This window comes from Colossoma macropomum, unplaced genomic scaffold (genome assembly GCF_904425465.1).
Source record: "Colossoma macropomum unplaced genomic scaffold, Colossoma_macropomum, whole genome shotgun sequence".
NCBI lineage: Eukaryota > Metazoa > Chordata > Actinopteri > Characiformes > Serrasalmidae > Colossoma > Colossoma macropomum.
In genome coordinates, this window is record NW_023494792.1 from 40,530,850 (window position 1) to 40,550,815 (window position 19,966).

A 19,966-nucleotide genomic window follows, 5' to 3' on the forward strand; every position below is an offset into this window, starting at 1 on the left:
GGGCTTCCTCGGATTTGATGATGCAATCTAATCTTAGCCTCTAATAAAGAGGATGCAGTGCAGCATTCACTAACTAGAAAACTCAGAAAGCAAGCAAAAAAAGTTTCTGTTTTATTGCTGAAATCAATAAAATTTTTTAAATGTATAAAAAAAAATTAGACCTATGATTTTATTCACCATAACATAAAACGTCTAAGTAAGGCTGAAAGATTAATCATTTTATATTGAAACTGCAATCTGACAGAGTGCAATTTTCAAATCAAGAGAGCTGCAATTTTAATTACAGCCTATAATATTGACAGGTTTTAAGCAACCAAACACCCATGTGCTGCGTACATCACAAGACAACCACAAGTAACAGGCACTGAGCCACACTATGTGCAGCATTCAAGCATCAAGCTAGAAAAAGTGGATTTTCTGGCATTCTTGGCCTACAAAACAGATTAACACAACACAGTGAGTCTTCTGCTATAACAGACTTGCAAAATGTGTAAATATATGTCCAAGAAGTATCTACACACCTCTTCTAATGAGCGAATTTAGCTACTTTAAGGTGTATTCATTGCTGTCACTGCTGTTAAATTACACATACACAGTTTGTATAATCTCTGTAGAAAAAACATTAACCAATTGAATGAGATGCTTGGGAGCAGCAGCACATAAGCAGCAGCCTAAGATCACCATTCCTAACGCCAAGCGTCACCTAGTGAGGTATAAAGCCCCCCAGCATTGGGCCGTAGAGCAGTGGAACTGCATCCTCTGGAGTGATGGAGCTCCATTCAGTACCTCCGTGATGAGTTAAAGTGGCGTTTATGACAGACAGAAGGGTGCGTCTGAACAGGACACAATCTTCCTGCTTACCACCTAAACAGGGCACTTTTACCAGCTCAGCATAATCTACACTGACTGAGACAAGCAGACAGCTTTAACAGCCAACTCTACACTAGAAGAATAACGCAAATAAGAGCCTGTATGCAGCCCTTTCTGCCCTTTAATGTTATAATGCAGGAGAAACACCAGGGTAGCCCTTTAGCTTGTTGATATTCCAAAAACTGCTAGACGAACAGCGCAAAGCAGTTGAAACTTACTTGACAACCTCCAGGTAGTCCTTTTAGCCCTTCAGTATTACTCTCTTTAAAAAGTCTGTATAAGCCTGCTGACACCATAATATCTGCTAGAAGCATGGCTAAAAGAAGGTGAAACCAAAATCTCTTTGCAATCATTTCAACCTTTTGATATACCTGCTAGAGCTACAGCTAGAAACAAGTAAAACTCACTTTAAAACCTCCGCGTAGCCCTTTGCGGCAGCAACATGCAGTGCAGTTCCTCCGGATTTGGCGTGTCGGACGTCGTTGATCTGGCCGCTGTTGAGCCACTGCCTGGCGTCCCGCAGCATAATCCGCTCCTCCTCCTTCCTGGCCGCTTCGATGTCCACTCCTGCAGTAAAAGCAAAGGGAGGGATGGGGACACAAGAGCCCGGGATTAGTGTCTGTACAACAATTTCAGTTGGACCGTTTAAGCATTTACTGTTTTGGGTGCTAGCACTGGAGCTAACAGGTAGCAGAAAGGAAAATTTAGTAGCACACAAAGGAGCACTTTAAATTTTTTTTTTAAATAATTGTATTATTCAAAAATAAGTTGTCTTCACAAAATAAATAAATAAAGCACAAATTTATTAAAATAAAATAAAAAATTATAATGATAATAAAGGATTCAGTAGACTATGTGCTGTACTGGAGCTTCATCTCAAAGAGACTTCTATATGTGGGTTCTGAACCTTGTTTATTAAGTGCTTTAAATCACTGAACAAACTTCAAGCTTCAAGATGGCATGTTTTTGGCAAGTCTGTAATGATTTAGGCATGCAGGTAGCCTGAGGCTAATTGGTGAGGTATGAGCTTCCTTTATTTATAAGCTACAATAGATTCATGGCTTCAGTGCTAAAACTAAACAAGCAAACAGGTCTAGGGTGGAGTATCTAACTTACCTTGCCATTCACTGCCATTTAAAAGTTTGGAATTACTTATGGATTTTTGTTTTATATACACAAGAACATTTACAATGTGGATTTAGCATGAGAATTACACTGGCTGATATTTTTGGTATCAGAAATGTTAGCTCTTTAAAATCAATGTCAGCCACAAAATTATTGGGGCCAAGTCAAAAAAGCAACGCACTGAATGGCTTTGATTAATAAGCAGCAGTGGTCAGTGACTGAGTTCAGTCCTTGTGTCTCTCCATACTATAGAACCGCACATGATGTCATTACAATGAGTGCTGTGTGGGTTCATAATGATCATCAGTTAGTGCGCTGTTGCACTGTGCCTGAAGTCCACCCCCACAAGCTTCCAAAAAAGGTTATGGGTGCTGTGTCTAACAGCATGCAGAGAGACTTAAACTGGTGGACACACGTAGACAGCATACATAATGACAGCCCACAACACAAACACTGATTTTCCACGCTATATGAATGATTATATGTGATTCTTGGAAAGCATTCATAGAAACTATCACAGTGGGGAAGGCACACAAATCTTCAAGAGAGCAAGACCTGGCACTGAAGCAACAGTGAACAAATAAGTGGTAGAAAGGATTGAAAGATGGATGGATGGATTAGGCCAAAAGTATGTGGACATCCTTCCTACTTATTGAGTTCATCCACACAAATTGCTAACAGGTGCATAAAATCAAACACACACGTTGGCAGCAGAATCTAGCAGATGCCAGGGGAACACTTCCTACTGCAATGCATATGGCCAACGTTAAAGTTTGGTGGAGGAGGAATAATGGTCTAGGGCTTTTTTTCAGGGTTTGGGCTCAGTCCCTTAAATCCAGTGAAGGGTAATGTTATTGCTACAGACATTTTAGACAATTATACGCTTCTAACTTTATAGCAAGAGTTTGGGAAAGGCCCTTTCCCATTTCCAGCATGACTGTGCCCCTGTGCACAAAGCAAGCTCCATAAAGACATGGTTTCCCAAGTCTGGTGCAGAGGAACTCCATTGGATCCCTGACCTCAAAACAACTTTGGGATGAACTGAAACATGACTGCGAGCCAGGCCTTCTATCACAGACACACAGCAAAGTCTTCTGGAAAGCCTTTCCAGAAGAGTGGAGCTGTTATAGCCACAAAGGAGGCAACTCTACTGCCTATGGTTTTGAAATGGGATGTCCAACAAGCTCATATAGGTGTGATGGCCAGGTTTCCACATACTTTTGGACATGCCAGGGGAACCCCATTGGGAAGATAAACTATGCCATCTGCTGGAAGTGTTCAAAACATTTTAAACTGCGATTCATGTGACCACAGGGAAAATTTAATAATGGATTAACGATCATTAAAAGCTGGATTCTTTGCTAAACACTCACTCAGAGACAATACAAGCGCAGCAGCTACAAATACAACACAAAAACCATGAAGACTAAAATATAATTCAACTACAAAACCCATGGTTTTGTGAGATGTGCGGTAGTGACATCAGCATGCTACAGTCTGTAGATCACTTTGGGGAAACACTTGCAAAAACTGTACTTCTGTCTGCGATGTCTCTCCCTGAAGGTTCTCTGAGGAACATGTTTTGGCTATAAAAAGATTAACCGAACTCCATAAGCTCAAAGAACAGTAACCAAGCACAAATCCGGTGAGAGAATTTGTCGTTTCACAACATTACAGGATGGAACGCTCTTAGTGCACAAGATACAGGTTTAACATATCTTCCAGACATGCAAATCAGTCTATTTTAAAAGATATCACCCATGAGCTAGTGTCTGCTACTGCTGCTGCATTCTGAAACAAAACTCTACTGGCATTAAAAACTCCGATCACAGACTGAGTAACTCATGTTAAAGTGACAGTCTGGTTTAAAAATAAATAAATAAATAAAAAGTAAACAGTTCCCCTTTTTCTCAAAAGCAGATCAGCCAACCCAGGTCTGGTGTCTGAAATTAACTTCTCTAGTTTTGCACTTGAGCTACAACGCTAATACAGCTAACAAGTAACAGAAGCTTGAATGCATGCACAACATGCTGCTCTCCATAAAAATCGACACACAGATCGACTTTCAGAAGGCTGCTTTCTGAATTCAGTGTTTTGTGAACTCAATCATACTCATGTTATAGAGTGTTATAAGAGTGTTTCAGTCTGGACTGTTTTTTTGAATATGAAATAGTAAAGAACAGCCAATCAGAATCAGAACAGAGCTCATTCACATACATTAGTCTTAAGGGCACAGTAACAGCCTACTGCATTTGATGGGATGAAGAGAGGTTTGAAAATGATTATGTAAAAATGATTATGACCGTTTTTGATACATAAACATCTTCACATCAGGAAAAAAAGAATAGTAATATGTAGGACATCTTGGCCTCATCTATATGTATGAATTTTTCATCTGTGTATGAAATGTTATATAAATAAACCTGCCTTGTCCATCAGCTGGTGTAACTACAGCTGCTTTCATTATTCCTGGAGTCTATATGAATAGATCTAAAGCTGTCAGAAATAGTAACGTGTGGTATCGCGTGCTGCGCCCACTTTACCCCCCAGCCAGACCCCGTCAGTCAGCCCCCCTCTCAAAATCTGGCAGCTGTCATTAGCCGGAGTGCTGTGGATTCCTCTGGGGGGCGTCGGCTGATCCAGAGCAGTTACGTAATGTTCTTTATAAAGGTGGGGAGAATGCTACCATGCAGCAGAACAGAGCAATTATCACCAAATCATGCTGTATATTACACCCTGTGGAGTAGGGGTGATGAATGATCAGTTATGACCATCGCAAACAAAACAAACTCTGACCATCACAGCACCTACACACCAAGACACAGAATACTTTTTCTCAGAGAGCATAACAGGACACACAACACCTAACTGGACTAGAGACCAGGGCCCGTATTACAGAAACTTTTTGTCTTAAGTTAAGATCTGACAGGTCAAGATAGCGTTTTTCACAAATTCGTATTACAGCCAGACAGCTAACATTGTAACTTCAGTAACAGTAGCTAAAGGTCAAACAAGACTAAAGGAAGACAAACTGGAAGTGAAGAATATTGTGACAGTGCTGCTTATTAAAGCGTTAGCGCTCCTCAGTTTCAGTTTCCCATATCCCTCCTAATAAACAGACACACCTTCAGCTCTGTCTCCTCATTATTCACTACCATTACTGTAATATTTTATCTGAGGAGTTTATCAACATTAACACACAAAGGTAATACGAGAGGATGGTGGATGTCGTGTCTGCAGTGTCTGGAATTTTTAAAAACCTGTTAGAAAAAAACCTCACAAGTCACAGCACCATTTTGTAGTAGGTAAATGTAACGTCATTATGCCAGGTACAGTGAACAGTGCTGCCTGTCACTGTATAAAACAATAGAAACGGACAGGTAAAACAGATGTTAAGATGCCTCTGATGTTGTCTTAAAAGTTAGGAAACTTTGAGGATGTTTCTGTAATACTGTTTTCTTATCTGGAGTTAATGGATAAGATTATGAACTTAAGAAGTGTAGTTCTCTAATAGCTTCCGTCCTAAATTTAGTCCTAACTGAAGTTGTCACTGTGACTAAATGGAAAAGATTCTCAGCTCAAGAAGATTCTGTAATATGGACCAAGAGATGCACCAAGATTAAATTCCAGGGTAGATTACGATAACCAACACAAGGCCCCAGACTCACATTTTTCAGAACCACCCTACAAAATATTATCAAAGTCCCAAAGTAAAAACTGATCGTTCAAATAATTAAACTGCTTTGCATACGTTACACTGTTATCTAGCATTTGGGTACTATCAGAGTATGGATTCCATAAATAAGTCCATAAATACATTTATGTTTTTATAATATATATGAGAGAATGTGTATTAAAAGCTCTGTAACTACATATGTGATGATTTAAAGAATAACTTTATTCCTTGTAATGAACTTCATTCTTGAAATGCTAAACAATTAACAGTAAATTCAGATTGTGTTCAGTTTTTCCTGCACTAACTCTTCAAACTGCTATATATTGATTCTTAGATGCATCGCGATGCGGACGTGAACGATTCTGAATCGATTCACAAATGTTAAAAAACGATTTTCTAAATTTTAATTGATAACAATGTTGATGGAACACAAAAAGCGGAACTTTGGCGTGCACACAACATTAAAAAGCTAGTGCAGGGGTCGCAACCCAAATGTTAATAAGAGTCCATTTTACCATCTTGGCTGTACATGTGTCTCAGTATGTGCTAATGTACTAGTGTAGGCTAAAATTATAACACAAACAAAAACACAGACTTACTTAGATTACTAGAAATCTAATTCTGATGTGGAGCCGCCAGTAAAAGAGCCGCAGGTTGCCTTCCAGTTCACTTGCCACATCACTTCAATTTGATTTAGTAATAAAAGATATTGGAAGTAAATTCATTATGGATCATTACAAATACTTTGCTTTAAAAGTTCCAAGTTGTCACACAGTGAGAAAAAAAGAAATCCTGTATAGAAAACAAGATGCATCAAGATGCATCGATAATCATTTTATAATCGCATCGCAGATCTGAATCGTAATCGAATACAATCGTGAGGTGCCTCGAGATTCCCACCCCTAACCAGTACTAACCTGAAATAGGTAGAAAGTAATTATAAACATTTAATTTATTATCATTATCGCTGCCTTTAGCATAAGCAAGATCATCATCATCCTCATCATCATGCCCTCGAACATAATTTGGTCCTGAATGGGTTGAACACTATGGCGCTATGAGGTATTGATGGCTAATCACTGTATAAAACAACAAGCACTCGTCAGTGACAAGTACTTTCATATGTACAAAGTAAAAATGTTACTTATTCTTTAATTGCTCATGTTTAAGGCAGAGCATGCTAAAAAAGAGAAGTGAACAGACACAATCATGATGCTAATATTACTTAGGAACTCCGACTGATGTGAAATTCGCATTATGCCTATAGTAGAAACTTCATTTAAAAAAATACACAAAGCAAACTGAAAGCGGTTTCTGGAGTAAACAATGCTATATTTAGAGTGGGCTAGCAAGTTCATGATTTTATGACCATGTTTTTACATGCAAATTAATCATCCCTGAAGAGTCCTAAACGGTTTAAACATCGCCCCGTACACTATTTTTTTCATCCCCGGATCATTGCTGATAATCACTCTATGTTTTATTAATTATATGTTTGTTAAGCTTTATAGAACGCTGGTAAAAAAATCAATTCAACCAAATGAAAAACTGTAACACAACTCAGTTTACATAATATCTACATTTAGAGTGAGTTATTCGTTCGACACATCCAGCGCAGTAACTGACCTTTGACAGTGACATAGATTTAGACAAACTATTGTTTGCAAAACTATCATGATGAAGAAAATCATCATAACAAAAATTCAAGAGTCTTAAATGTGAAAAACAAAGAAAAATGGCACTTTGCATAGTATCAGCACTTATTTAAAAACTGGCACTTATTATTATTAAACGTAAATTATTTATGATTATTAAATGTAATAAATGTTACATTTCTCTGTGAAGCCAATTAACATAGATGTCCCAGTTTCTCTGTTTTATGAATGTTCTGTATCGGCATAGGCAAATATGAAAATAGTCAGACACTGGCATTGGTCCATACTGGTAGTGGTACCACCACACTAACGTTACCATGGTGGTACATTTGTCGTTGTTTCCAACCTGACTATAAACATCAACTTCCTCAGTCCCATGTTGCAGAAGAGCTAGAGGATTTTATAAGCGAGAAGGCCCATTTTCCTGATCTCTGTGACTAGATGGCAACTGGTGTATCAAAGTTACATACTGTTAGTATTCTTACTGCAGGTCTAGTTTTCATGATGCTAATTAGTGTGGTATAAGCTTCCATTGTTTATTAGCAGCATTAGTCTTGAAGCTCCAGCACAAAGCTAAAGAAACAAACATGTCTTGGTCGACTACATTTTGGGGTAAATTAGATTTTCACCAGTGTATAGGTTAAAGTGGACCACATTTCTCATATTCAGAATGGGAAATCCAGGTTGTTTTTCAGCAGCTGGGGTGAGGGGTGAGATTAGAATGTGTGTACGTTGGGTTGCTAGTGTGTTTCAGCATCATTATTGAACCAGAGTGAGTGCACACAAGCTGGAGATGTGCCAAAACTTAGTCTCATATGACTGAGGGAGAAAAGCAGAAAGCATACAGTCTCTCACTAATTCAGCTAATCGTTCTCAAATTACCTCACCTGCCTGTTTCCAACCTGACATAAGCATGTTTAAACTAGCTTAAAGCAACAGTGAAGAAAATTAAACATTTACACAACTCTCCCCCTTTTCATTCACTCCATTTCAGCCAAGACACGGTTGGTGTCTGAAGTTTGCTTCAGGTACAGTACTGTACAAATATCAGAGACCTTCATTTATTTCATTTACAGCCATAAGCACTACTTAATCATTTTTCTGAGGATATTTAATACAAGATAATCCATTTGATAAAAAAGAAGAAAGTCAAATGAAAATAAGTGAAAAATAGGAGTTTCCAAAACTGGAGCTCAAAAACTGATTAAAAGAAACAGAGAAAATGGGACCCCTAACAACCGTGCAAGATCTGATAGATCACCAAAACTGTTCACATCAGTTAACAGAACTTAAAGCTTTCATCTTTGAGAGATTTGAGAAAATCAAGCTCCACTCTTTCTTCAGATCTGAAAAAATCCACAGGAGTTTCTGTCTATCCTTCCGCTGTGACGAGACAACCCAGTCCTACGGGTCTAACAGAACGTGTAGCTGTCAAAAAGCTGTTACTGAGAAAAGAACATTTGCAAATCAAACAAAGAAGCTGCTGGTGTTCTAGGAGCAATGGACTGACCACCCCAGAGTCCAGAACCCAACATAACTGAATATGTTGGATTGTGAGAAGTAGAAAAGGCAACCAAAAAAACCCCGAAATGAATATAAAGAATGGACACAATAAATACTGAAAAAACTGATATTGTATTTAGTTGTTTAACTTTCTGTGTGACTGTCTGCGCAATACATGTTTACTGCTTTTTCCCGATGCTGTTAAATGAATACCTTGTACTTAATGGTCATTCTGACTAAACGAAATAAATGAAAGGTGGACTTTTACACAGCACTGTAAGAAACATATTTGCAGAAGTAGTTTTATTGAAGCCTGATTTTTGTCTGTGCTTTAGTCCATGTTTATAGATAAGTGCATTATACAGTGTCAGAAACCCTATAAGCAAGTCTATATGAGACTACTTAACAACTTACTAACTGGCTGTCATTCACTATTAGCAATGTGTGTTTTCTGGGATTGGATACTGCAGTATAATTATTTTGGGGTACTTTTTTTATGGTTGTACTGTTTACTACAAATTGGTTCCAAAGAGGAAGCAACTGTTAATGAACTGGGAATAAATAAGTAAATACACGTGAGGCAACATTACAGTATGTACAGTGAGCAGCTGTACCTTGCCGGTTGATTTCATTTTGCAGAAGCTCCTCCATGGCCTCTTCCTCTGCAATATCCAGTGGTGTCTCGCCTTCACTGTTCACCATGCCGACATTTGCTCCCTGACTGATCAGGTACCTGCAGGGATACGAAACACACAAATCACATCTGGACCATTTCAAAGCACTACCTAAACCCTCAATAATGATATGCTTGAAAAAGTATATTGTAACATAATGTGCTGTCATATATCTTAATAACCGTTGTAGTGCACCTCAAATAAATCCTATGGTCTGGCTTCATATTCTAAGCCCTGCCTGATTTGAGCTGGAACATATCAATACAGATTGCAGCGGTAACAAAACACCACTGGCTTAGCATCAACCAATATTATAGGCATATGCATTTCCATTCACATTTAGCTATAGCTTCAATTAACTCTTTCTTTTCTCTCTAAAGGTTTTACTACAGCTTTGCTCCCCCTATCTGGGATAGCTGTGACATCACTCAGCTCCTATAAGAGGACAGAGGCCCCTGTGCCCTCATTTCCATGGAATCAAGGGAGGTGTACACATTTATTAATCTTTTGCAACAACTCTCTCCAATGAGGTGTAATGTCTTAAACAGTCTGCACCATTTATGTGTAACTATATACATAAATACAATATAAAAATAAAAGAATTAAAAATGAGATGCTTGCCAACTATAAGCAAAAAAAAAAAATAAAAAAACAAAAAAAAACAGCAGGGTTGCTGCTTCTCTGCATCTGCAGTAGTGCTCCTGACTGTGGTGCAGAAAAATCAATAAAGGAAATGGGGCCTACTGCCTACACGACTTTTACATAATCTGTTTTAGAGGGTGGAGCCCGACACTAATAGAAGCCTAAACTCTTTGGAGAAATGAGCATCCTGAACCACTTCAGCTCAGCTCACTCTTTCACTTCAGCAACTGACTCATATGAACAGCAGCAGCAGAGACTGGCTGCTCCCGACATCCTAAAAGTGCTACATTAGTGCACTCTTCAGTCAGCGTCCTCTTAACTGGTCCTCCCTTTCTGAGACTCAGGCTGTAAACGATTAAGTCCAGATGGGGAAATGCATCGGGAAGCAACATCCTCTTTCCATTAAGTCTGACAAACCACAAAACATCCGTCATTCTTCAAAACCCCGCCCATTCCCTCTGAGTGACTGTTCACTCACCACCAGAAAGGCCTGAGAGCTCCTGCGCTCTGGACCGAAGCTCTGCCAGGCCTGTTCTGGGTCAGTTTTACAAGTGTGGTGGGTTGTGGTTGAAGCCCACCCTGACTCAGGCCTGTTTCACACATGCAAAGTCTGCGTGGCATGAGCGACGCGGTAGCGTGACTACTACAGCATATGTCCTGTGGAGCGGTGCAGCAAGACAGCTATATAGACACAATAGTCAAATACATAGTTCAAATCTGTCACTTTGCTCATTTAAAAAAAAATTATTTGTAAAGAGTACAGGACATTTGTTTACTCTCAGCAGCATTCTGACTTGCGATTGGGCGATGGCTTCAAGACTGGTTGTTGTATCAGGAAATCTGTATGCAGCACAGAATGTTTTTTTTCTTTTTTCCTGTTTATTTTTGTGAAACTGCTGACCTACTGAATGAAAATCACCATGTTATGTAAAAATAAATAAATATATAAATAAAAACAGCATTCTTGTCATATTTAATCTATGCCCATCATCAAAATGGCACAATATATTTTATCCAGTTTATAGCTAAGGACTTGTATGTGCGTCCACACTTTAGTTTCTACTACACAACTAACATGTTCTACAGCAGTTCTCAGACAATCTACAGATATTACTGACTGAGTCATTTACTTAGTCATATTCAATCTTTATCATATTTTGAGATTAAAAACAATAATAATTCTAGGGTTCAACTGGTTAAGTTCTATAGTAATAATGCCTCAGTATAAAGTTTGACAAAGTTCTAGAGTCTGTTGGGTTAATGCACAAATCAACTGCTCCATAGATGGACCGAAGAGGGAAATAACAGGAATCAACTATTTAAAAAAAACATCTTTCAAACAGTTAACAGCTAATAGCAATATTCAAATGTCATGTACATAATGTCTACTGAAGGGGTAAACAGAATAAAGAAATAGTGATTAGGGGCTCCCCAGTGGCGAAACTACAATCCTCAGCAATGCCACAGCCCTCCGTAACCAGGAGCCCAAGAGAGCATAAACTGTCCTTACTCTCTGAGTGGGAGGGACGGCCCTCACTTGCCCACCTCTTAGCACAATACTAACGTCTGTTAGCATATATTCAGAATTGGCCGTTTGTGTTCTCCTCCAAGTGTGTTGAGCTGTCCAAAGATGCTGCTTTTGTAAATTTGATTTTTCACTAAACTATAGCTTTAACCAACAGCAGCTGCAATTAATTAATGCATGAAGACTGAGAAAAGAGCACAATCACTGTCTTGCACTGTCAAAACATTGCCAATCTCAAATTATTACCAATGCAAGGCTCCTGAAACATGACACACACACACACACACACACACACACACACACACACTAACAAACCAGGTCACAGTATTCCTGTTATCCAGGACAGGGTACACAAGAGAAGCCGTTCAGTTCGACTCCACGGCCTATTTAAACGTCCTGATAATATCTCACCCTGTTGCTGTGTTCTGAGCCTCTACACTCAAACAGAACCCCAGCATGAAATTCAATATCAATTACAGCAAAACTGCCAGGGAATGACACAAAAACACTGGAACTTTGCAAGCTGATAAAGATGCTTTAATGTTTTACACCTAAGGATGTGCATGGATTCTTGAGAATTTGGTTAACTGTTTGAGGCTCCAGCACTCAAATACTCAAATTTCTTGTCCACTGAGGAGACAAAACTGTGTGCAGAAGACAAGTTTTTACCCACATTCAACGTTGTACCAGTTAGCTGCAGCTTTAGCTCATTAACTCATCTGAAGAGGCAGCCTCTGTTAGGCCTAATTCACACATGCTACCTCTGTGTGACATGAGCGATGCAGCAGCATGAGCACTACAGCTCGAACGTGCTGGCCTTTCATACATACAACGTTTTAGCAGTGAGAAAGTTATACAGACATTTCTTTTTCCAGATGGATAAAACGGTCACACAGTCACTCTCAATAAAAATATAATTTATAAAAGTGCATGGTATATTTGGTTGTCCTGGACAGTATTCTGACTTTCAAGTTTCAAGCCTGGACTACCAACCAGGAAATCTGTTTGTAGCACAAAATGTTTAACTAGTATCTCATTATGAATTCATATTAATAGATATTAATTAATAAAATAAATAGCGTTTAAGTTTATATATAGTTTTCTGTGTCATTTCCATTCATTTTCATGGCTTTATTTTAGTGTATTTTGCTTTTTTGGAAAAAAATCAGCACTGTGTCTATTCTCGCTCAAGCCACTCAGAAGAAATGTGTGTGAACCAGGTCATTCAACTTATTCGACCTGAAAAACGACTGATTTCCTTTGGCTATTTTGCAAATTATACATCATGTTTCTAAATGAATTCATCTGTATTCTACTTAATTATGTCTATTTTAACTTTTTAGCCTTCTGAACCACCTAAAAAGGAGCATCACAGGGTTTAGAGTGCCTTCTTAGATGGGTCAACACAGGCCACTTTATCAGAAACCCCCTTGTAGCTCTTCCTTGATGCTCTACAGTCAGGGACTGTAGCTCATCTCTTAATGCATTGTTTGTGTTAGGCATCCTCTAGTGTCCTACATCAATGGTCAGTTTCTGACCACAGAGCCACTCTTAACTGGATATTTTTGGGTGGTGGCCACTCTCAGCCTAGCAGTGACACTGACGTGTGTAAAAACCCAAACACAGCAGCGCCTGATTCACTTGTACTAGCACCACATGCACTACCATGTCAGTGTCACTGCTGTGCTGAAAATGATCCACTACTCAACTAATATACGTAAAACAGCTGCCCTGTGGTTAAAAACTGACCAGTGATGAATGGAGTAGTGGGGGGCAGACAAACTGTGCAGAAACAAATGAGCTACAGTCTTTAATGTAAGCAATAAATATGGTGGGCCGGTAAGGTAGGTGTTTCTGATTTAATGGGCAATAAGTGTGGCTACAAGGTAAGTAGACCTAATAGTGTAGGGCAGAACACTGTGGGATTCTGAAGAAGCACCCCTGAAACCTTTCAAAGTGGTTATGGTACTTACTCTGCGATGTCCATGTAGCCACAGGAGGCAGCGGCATGGAGGGGAATCCAGCCTTCATTATCTGGCTGGTTGATGCAGGCGCCATGCTCCACCAGGAAGGTCACCATGTCAACGTTATCGTCAATGCAGGCCTGGAGAGACAGGAAGACAAAGAAAGGACAAGAGCATAAGCAGGGTGATAGAACCACTATAAAAAAAAAAAACATTTGCTCTACATCGATAGTACATATTTGAGATATTTTTGATAAAATGATTATGACGTTCTGTTCCAACAATCCGGTAATTGCTGCACAAGCTGTACCTTCAAATGTTGCAACTTCAGTACAATAGGTGGTGCTGTGTGCCTTTTACTCTCTAAAAGGGGGCAGAAGTCTAGCCTTTTACTCACAACAGCTCACATCAACAGGACAGTTAGCAGACTTATTTATTTTGTGTTGAAACAGGAAAATATAAAAATAAATACTTATTTTTTTTTAAAAGTCTGTAGTAGTAGTATGCAAACATTACTATACCATTTGTTCAAGTCCATATATGGAACCTAAGCTACAAAAACAGCTTGTTTTGAATTCACTGGCATGACCACCCATTCAGCTCAGTGCAATTTAGCCCTGTCTATTCACTGAAGTTATGAGGAGTGCCTGGACTGCTTTTTGAAAGAGGCGCATTACAAGGCAGCCGATCAGAAAGAAGCTCACGTGCAGATGAAACAGTCTTAAAGGCACAGTAATAAAGGACAAAAAGAGGTTGGGATTAAAAAAAAAAAAACATTGACAATAATTACAACTACCAACTGATACTGGAAAATGTATCATGGTAAGATTTTTGGCCATATTGACCAGCCCAGCAATACAGCTATCTGAACCCAGCAGTGCCACATCGTCACACAGAATGTTCTGTCCTGGTCATCGATGCTGTGACTGATGAAGTTCTGCCACTAGTTCGTGGGGATTCTCCAGTCTTGGCAGGCATGGGGGCTTTCCACACAGCAGAGAGACATAGCTGAGGTGTTTGGGATAACAGTGAAAAAAAGCCCTCTAAAAAAAGGGAGCGAGGGTGAGAGAGGCCCTTTTATAATGACAACACAATACAACAATAGTAATAGTGATTAGGAGTCTTAAAGAGATAGTTTGGTAACAAAAGATAAGTAAATAAAATTTAGTTGATCAGCGAATACACGTTTGGTGTCTGAAGTTTGCTCCTGTTGTTCTAGACAGGAGCCAAGAGGCTAATGTAGCTAACAAGTAAGAACTGCTACTAAGTTGCGCGGTGCTAACTGTATGCTTAAATCACCAAATACTAACCTGTAACCGTGCGGATTTGTTAAGTAATCTCAAACAGTCTTGCTTAACTGGTTCTAACACTGTATGGCACACTGTCATCTATAAATATGGACTAAAGTATGGTCAAAATTCAGCCTTCAAGATGCTGCTGCTGTTTTTAACTATCCTAATGTAGTTTAGTCAATCATTTGGCTGACCTTGTTCTTCTTTGGGCCTCCAACATATTTAAAAGTATTATGAACAGGGCTGTGAAGGTTTATTACAGAACTCAAGAGCTATCCAGAAACTCACTGTCATAAATACAAGAAGTTAAATACTGTCATAAATGTAAATTAACATATCAGAAGCTAAACTGTAGTAGGTGTTGCAGATATTACTGCAGAGGTCATGAAAGGTCACAAAAGGGTCAGAAAGAATGACTGCAGTCGAAAGAAACAGAAAACAAGAAAATCAAACAGACTACATTAAGTGGGAGATTAACTGAGAAACACTGTTAGCTTATGCTAGCAACTGGTTGCTAATCAAGTTTAGCCTTGAACACAAACTGCAGTTCTGTGTGTTCACTCCAACTCAAACCATGGTAAAAGTGCTAAAAGACAGGATTGAATGTTTGATATTACTAATAATCAATCGATCAATTCATCAATCAATTTTTTGGCCAGTCACTTTGGGGACCTTTAAAACATGCTCTATTTTTCCTTAGTTTTCGCTGAATGACTGCCATCATAACCTGCATCACTTTTACAGGGATGACTAAATAGCCTCAGGGTGATGGCTAAAGCGCACACACACTGCCCACACACACACCGCAGAAACCCCAACAGCATCTTGTTAATCGCTCTCATCTCAGGAAAAAAACACCTACAGAGACCGCCTGAGCGCATGAGGAAAAAGATGACAACATTCAGTGCAACATCGAACCCCTGGACAGAAACACAGTTTCATAAATACAAATATACTGCCTTAATATGGTTGAGTGGTTTGAGGATGTGCACTGTCATTCTGAGGTACTTCACCACTTACATTTAAGCAGAGTAAATATAAGTTACTTTCCCAGTGTTGACAAAATATGCATGAGGTGTCATACAGATGCTGCAGACCATTAAACGACTTAAGATCATTGCATTTGCATCTTTGTTGGCTCACAGACAAATCTTTTAGAATGGAAGTCAGCCAGTCCACCTAGAGCAGCACAGTGGCTTTATGATCGATGCTCTTTTTACATTTGGAAAAGATCAAATATGTAAGCTAAATACTGTATGCCTTGATGTTAGTGGGTGGCTAACGTATTAGCTTTATATTCCTACATTTAAGGTGGAAAGCTAGCTTTCATGCTCAAGCTAGCTCTTATAGTAGAATCCAGCAACAAGTCGGAGAAGAGAAGCAGTGTCTACACAAAAAACAACGGTGCAATAAACCTTCATAACAAGTACCATAAACAAATGTAGAAAAGCTGAAAAATCCTACGTGCTGGGAGTTTTGGCTGGGACGCGCAGTACTGGGAAAGCAGTCACTTTATGTGAGGGAGAAGAACACAAGCAGCTGACATGCACATACTGTCAACTCTGACTTGTACTTTGGCAGACTTGGGCCCTATCCCATTTCACCCCTTGCCCCTACCACTTAGCCCTACCCCTCCGTTCTGCACGTTCACACCTAAGGGGAGGGTGTCCAGATTTTTGTTGAGATAGAGGGGCATGGCGAAGTGTTAGGGCTACATGGCCCTCCAAACAGAGGTTTTTCAGAGGCACACTCCAAACAGAGTGTTACGAGAAAAAATCGGCAAGATGACACTCGAAAACAAGGGGTAGGTGTATTTGAGTATGAAGAGTGCAAATTAATATAAATATATAAATATATAAAAACACTCCCACTACAGAGAAAACACAATTTTTAGTATGTTCTCTTTACAAGATGTGTTACGTATTTTCAACAGGAAAATCAACAAATCATGTAAGTTAATCAGGGGAGCCCAAATTTTTGTGCTGAACCGTATGAAAAAATTATATCAGCCAATGTTAAGTTACCTAAAATTTTAGCCCCTTAAAATTTGTATCGGTTATCGGCTAAGTTATTAGTGAAAACATTATAAGATAAATCAGACCACATCAACTTTGAATCCTAAACAATAAGCAACAACAATGTCTCTCTGACTGTGACTAAGACAACATTATATTACGTAAAGTTTTACAAAAGGCCTTGGAGGAAGGTTGGCAGGTTGTTTCAAAGCGAGCCGCCACACGATCAGACCGTCACTGTCATTGTCAAAACAATTCAACTCACACATGCAAGGCATTCTGGGAGAACAATAAGAACAATACACAGAGACAGCCGACAGACTGATTTAGTACTTCAAAGTGAGAGAGAGAGAGAGAAAGAGAGAGAGAGAGAGAGAGAGAGAGAGAGAGAGAGAGAGAGAGAGAGAGAGAGAGAGAGCGAGCGAGAGAGAGAGAGAGAGAGAGACACAGAACCAAGTGAGACAGTGAGGCAGAGCCAGAGACAAAACAGAGAGCAAGTGCAAGAGAGAAATGCGGGAGAGTTAGAGAGACAGAACAGAAAAAGAGAGGAAAAAGTAGACGAGAAAGAGCAGGAGACTGGAGAGTGCGCAAAAGACAGAAAAAGAGACAATGGGGAAAGAAAGAAGAGAGAAAGACAGACTCTCCTATCTCTCTCTCCTTTCTTTTACCTTTCACTCTCTCTCTCTATCTTTCTCTTTAAACACTCTTCAGTTTTCTGTGTGTTGGCCTCTCAAACGCCTGCCTGTAAAACCTTTTGGTCTGGCCTCGAGTTGCTATGGCGATGTGGTCAACAGTCGAGGGAACGTCCACACACACACACACACACACACACACACACACACACACACACACACACACACACACACACACACACGGCAGTCTCACGTTCGGGGCACACGACCGGTTGGCTGGAATCTTTGCCCAAATTTGGGCTCTTTACAGTCCGGTGGCAAAAACGACCTGCAGGGACCAAACAGAGCTTATCGACATCCCAGAGAAAAGGAGCTACAGGTCCATTACAGACACCACTGAATATTACTTCTAGAATCAATTGTTACCATTGTCTAAGCTAAGAAGGTGTAAGTAAGAAAGACACTTCATAAATTAGACGTTTATTACTGCTATCCTGTAATTAATCTTTTGTTACGTGTTACTATGTTTCTCTCCCTTTGCCGCTGCTATTATTCAAAGTTCAGTAAGCAGCTCATGATTAGTGTTCCAACAATTATTCAATGATATAGATTCAGAAAAAATGCTGACATGTCAACACAATGTTTAGTTATAGCACTATAATGCTCTATAATGTTCATATGATCCACACAGTCATACTGAAAGATCGTAACACACTACAGGAAGTGTAGGGAGTGATATGACCGCTATTGTAACTGTTTGTTACCCTATTTAACCCCATTCTAAAAAATTAGCTCATGGCTAACGCTGAAACAGATACTACAAATTGTGCCTGGAATGTGAAGTGCAACATACTGCATCATGTATCCATTAAAACCGTAATAAACAAAACTGAAAGCTGTCCATCGGCATTTTCTGAATACAAAATGTTATTAGCTTTTCCTAATTGTGACCAGAGCCTCATTCCTTTAATATTCTCACATTTATTCTAACCAAGCTAGCAATGGCTTTGAATACTCATCCTGCACCACATCATCTCTTTGCTTTATAATGTCCAGAGAAGTGACAATGACAATCATTCAGCACGCAGCAGCAATGCTAGTCAACCAATAAACACTCAATTGCTGTACTGCTAGTCAACTAATCAGCACTCAATAGCTGTAATGCTAGCCAACCAATCAGCACTCAGTCACTGTCATGATAGCCAACCAATCAGCACTCAACTGACGTAATGCCAGTCAACAAATCAGCATTCAGTCCAGCAATGCTAACAACCAAATCAGCACTCAGTCCAGTAATGCTAACAACCAAATCAGCACTCAGTAGCTGTAATGTTAATTAACCATTTAGCACCATTTAGTCACTGTCATGCAAGCCAACCAATCAGCACTCAGCAGCCATAATGATAAGGTCAAACTGCCCAAAACTTGCTTTCTGTAGAAAAATGGAAAGATACTGGCAAGTTTTAAATTATTTTTTTTTTATGAAATACATTCCCAAATTAAAGGAAATTCCTGCTTGCTCCATTTTGCCCCGTTCACTGAGGACTCTCTTTGGCGCCCTCTAGCATTTAACCATAATGTTTTTTTGTATAATTAGAAAAATAGGAAGTGGCCAGGCTCCCATTACACTGGCTTTGACCTTAACTATTAGAAAGTTCCTTTACCAACTTAATCTGATATTTTTGTGTGGAGATGCTAATGAAAATCTAAATCACACAGAGCTAACCGGTATGATATACTGCCCACATCAGTGAACACATACCAGGCACATTTGTAGCCAAGAACAAGAAAGGTGTAGCAAAACCATCTAGCATAGAAGATGAAACAGGAAGTCGAAAAAATGAAAAAGAACCTCAGGTGCAGACATGTGGTCTTTAATTAGAGGCTAAACAAATTCAGGAGAGCTAATGGAGGGCTAACCGGACTATTAATGTAATTAATAACAGTAAGCATTGTGCCCAAATCCCTCCTTGCGCCAGGAAACGGTCGCTAATGAGCACAGAGAGAGCACAGACATGCAACTGACTCGACAGCTCTCAACACGCCATCACTTCTCCTCTGAAACCTGTTCAACCAGAGCTGGAGAGAAGCTTTCTGACCTGAAAGAGGGAAGAGCTACATGATATGAAAAAAACACAGCATATGATCATTTTTATTTTATTTTACTTCTATATGCATTCTGCTTGCAGTGTGCTAGCCATGTGCCTTGATGCGAGTTAAAAGCACTTGTGGCCTGTTTCTATGGCAACATCCTCACTGGACTGGATGACTGTGCCCAAAATTGTTTATGTTCATCAAAACTGCGACAGAATACTCATCAGTAGCAACCAAGACTGTTCAGGATGCAAAAATGTTACTGTGTGGTTTAAATATTAAGTAATTGCCAACAGACT

At 39.4% G+C, this 19,966-nt stretch overlaps 1 protein-coding gene across 9 annotated transcripts in view; it reads right to left on the reverse strand.

Moving 5' to 3' along the window:
* Window positions 1-19,966, reverse strand: part of ppp1r12a (protein phosphatase 1, regulatory subunit 12A) — a 100,828-nt gene that overhangs the window by 44,795 nt on the left and 36,067 nt on the right. For all 9 annotated transcript variants that reach the window (XM_036577189.1, XM_036577198.1, XM_036577197.1 and 6 more), the window contains exons 2-4: window positions 13,644-13,774; window positions 9,444-9,562; window positions 1,278-1,437 (exon numbers count right to left, since the gene is read on the reverse strand). In XM_036577189.1, coding sequence (XP_036433082.1) covers window positions 1,278-1,437; window positions 9,444-9,562; window positions 13,644-13,774 — 410 coding nt within the window. The remainder of the gene's footprint in view (window positions 1-1,277; window positions 1,438-9,443; window positions 9,563-13,643; window positions 13,775-19,966) is intronic.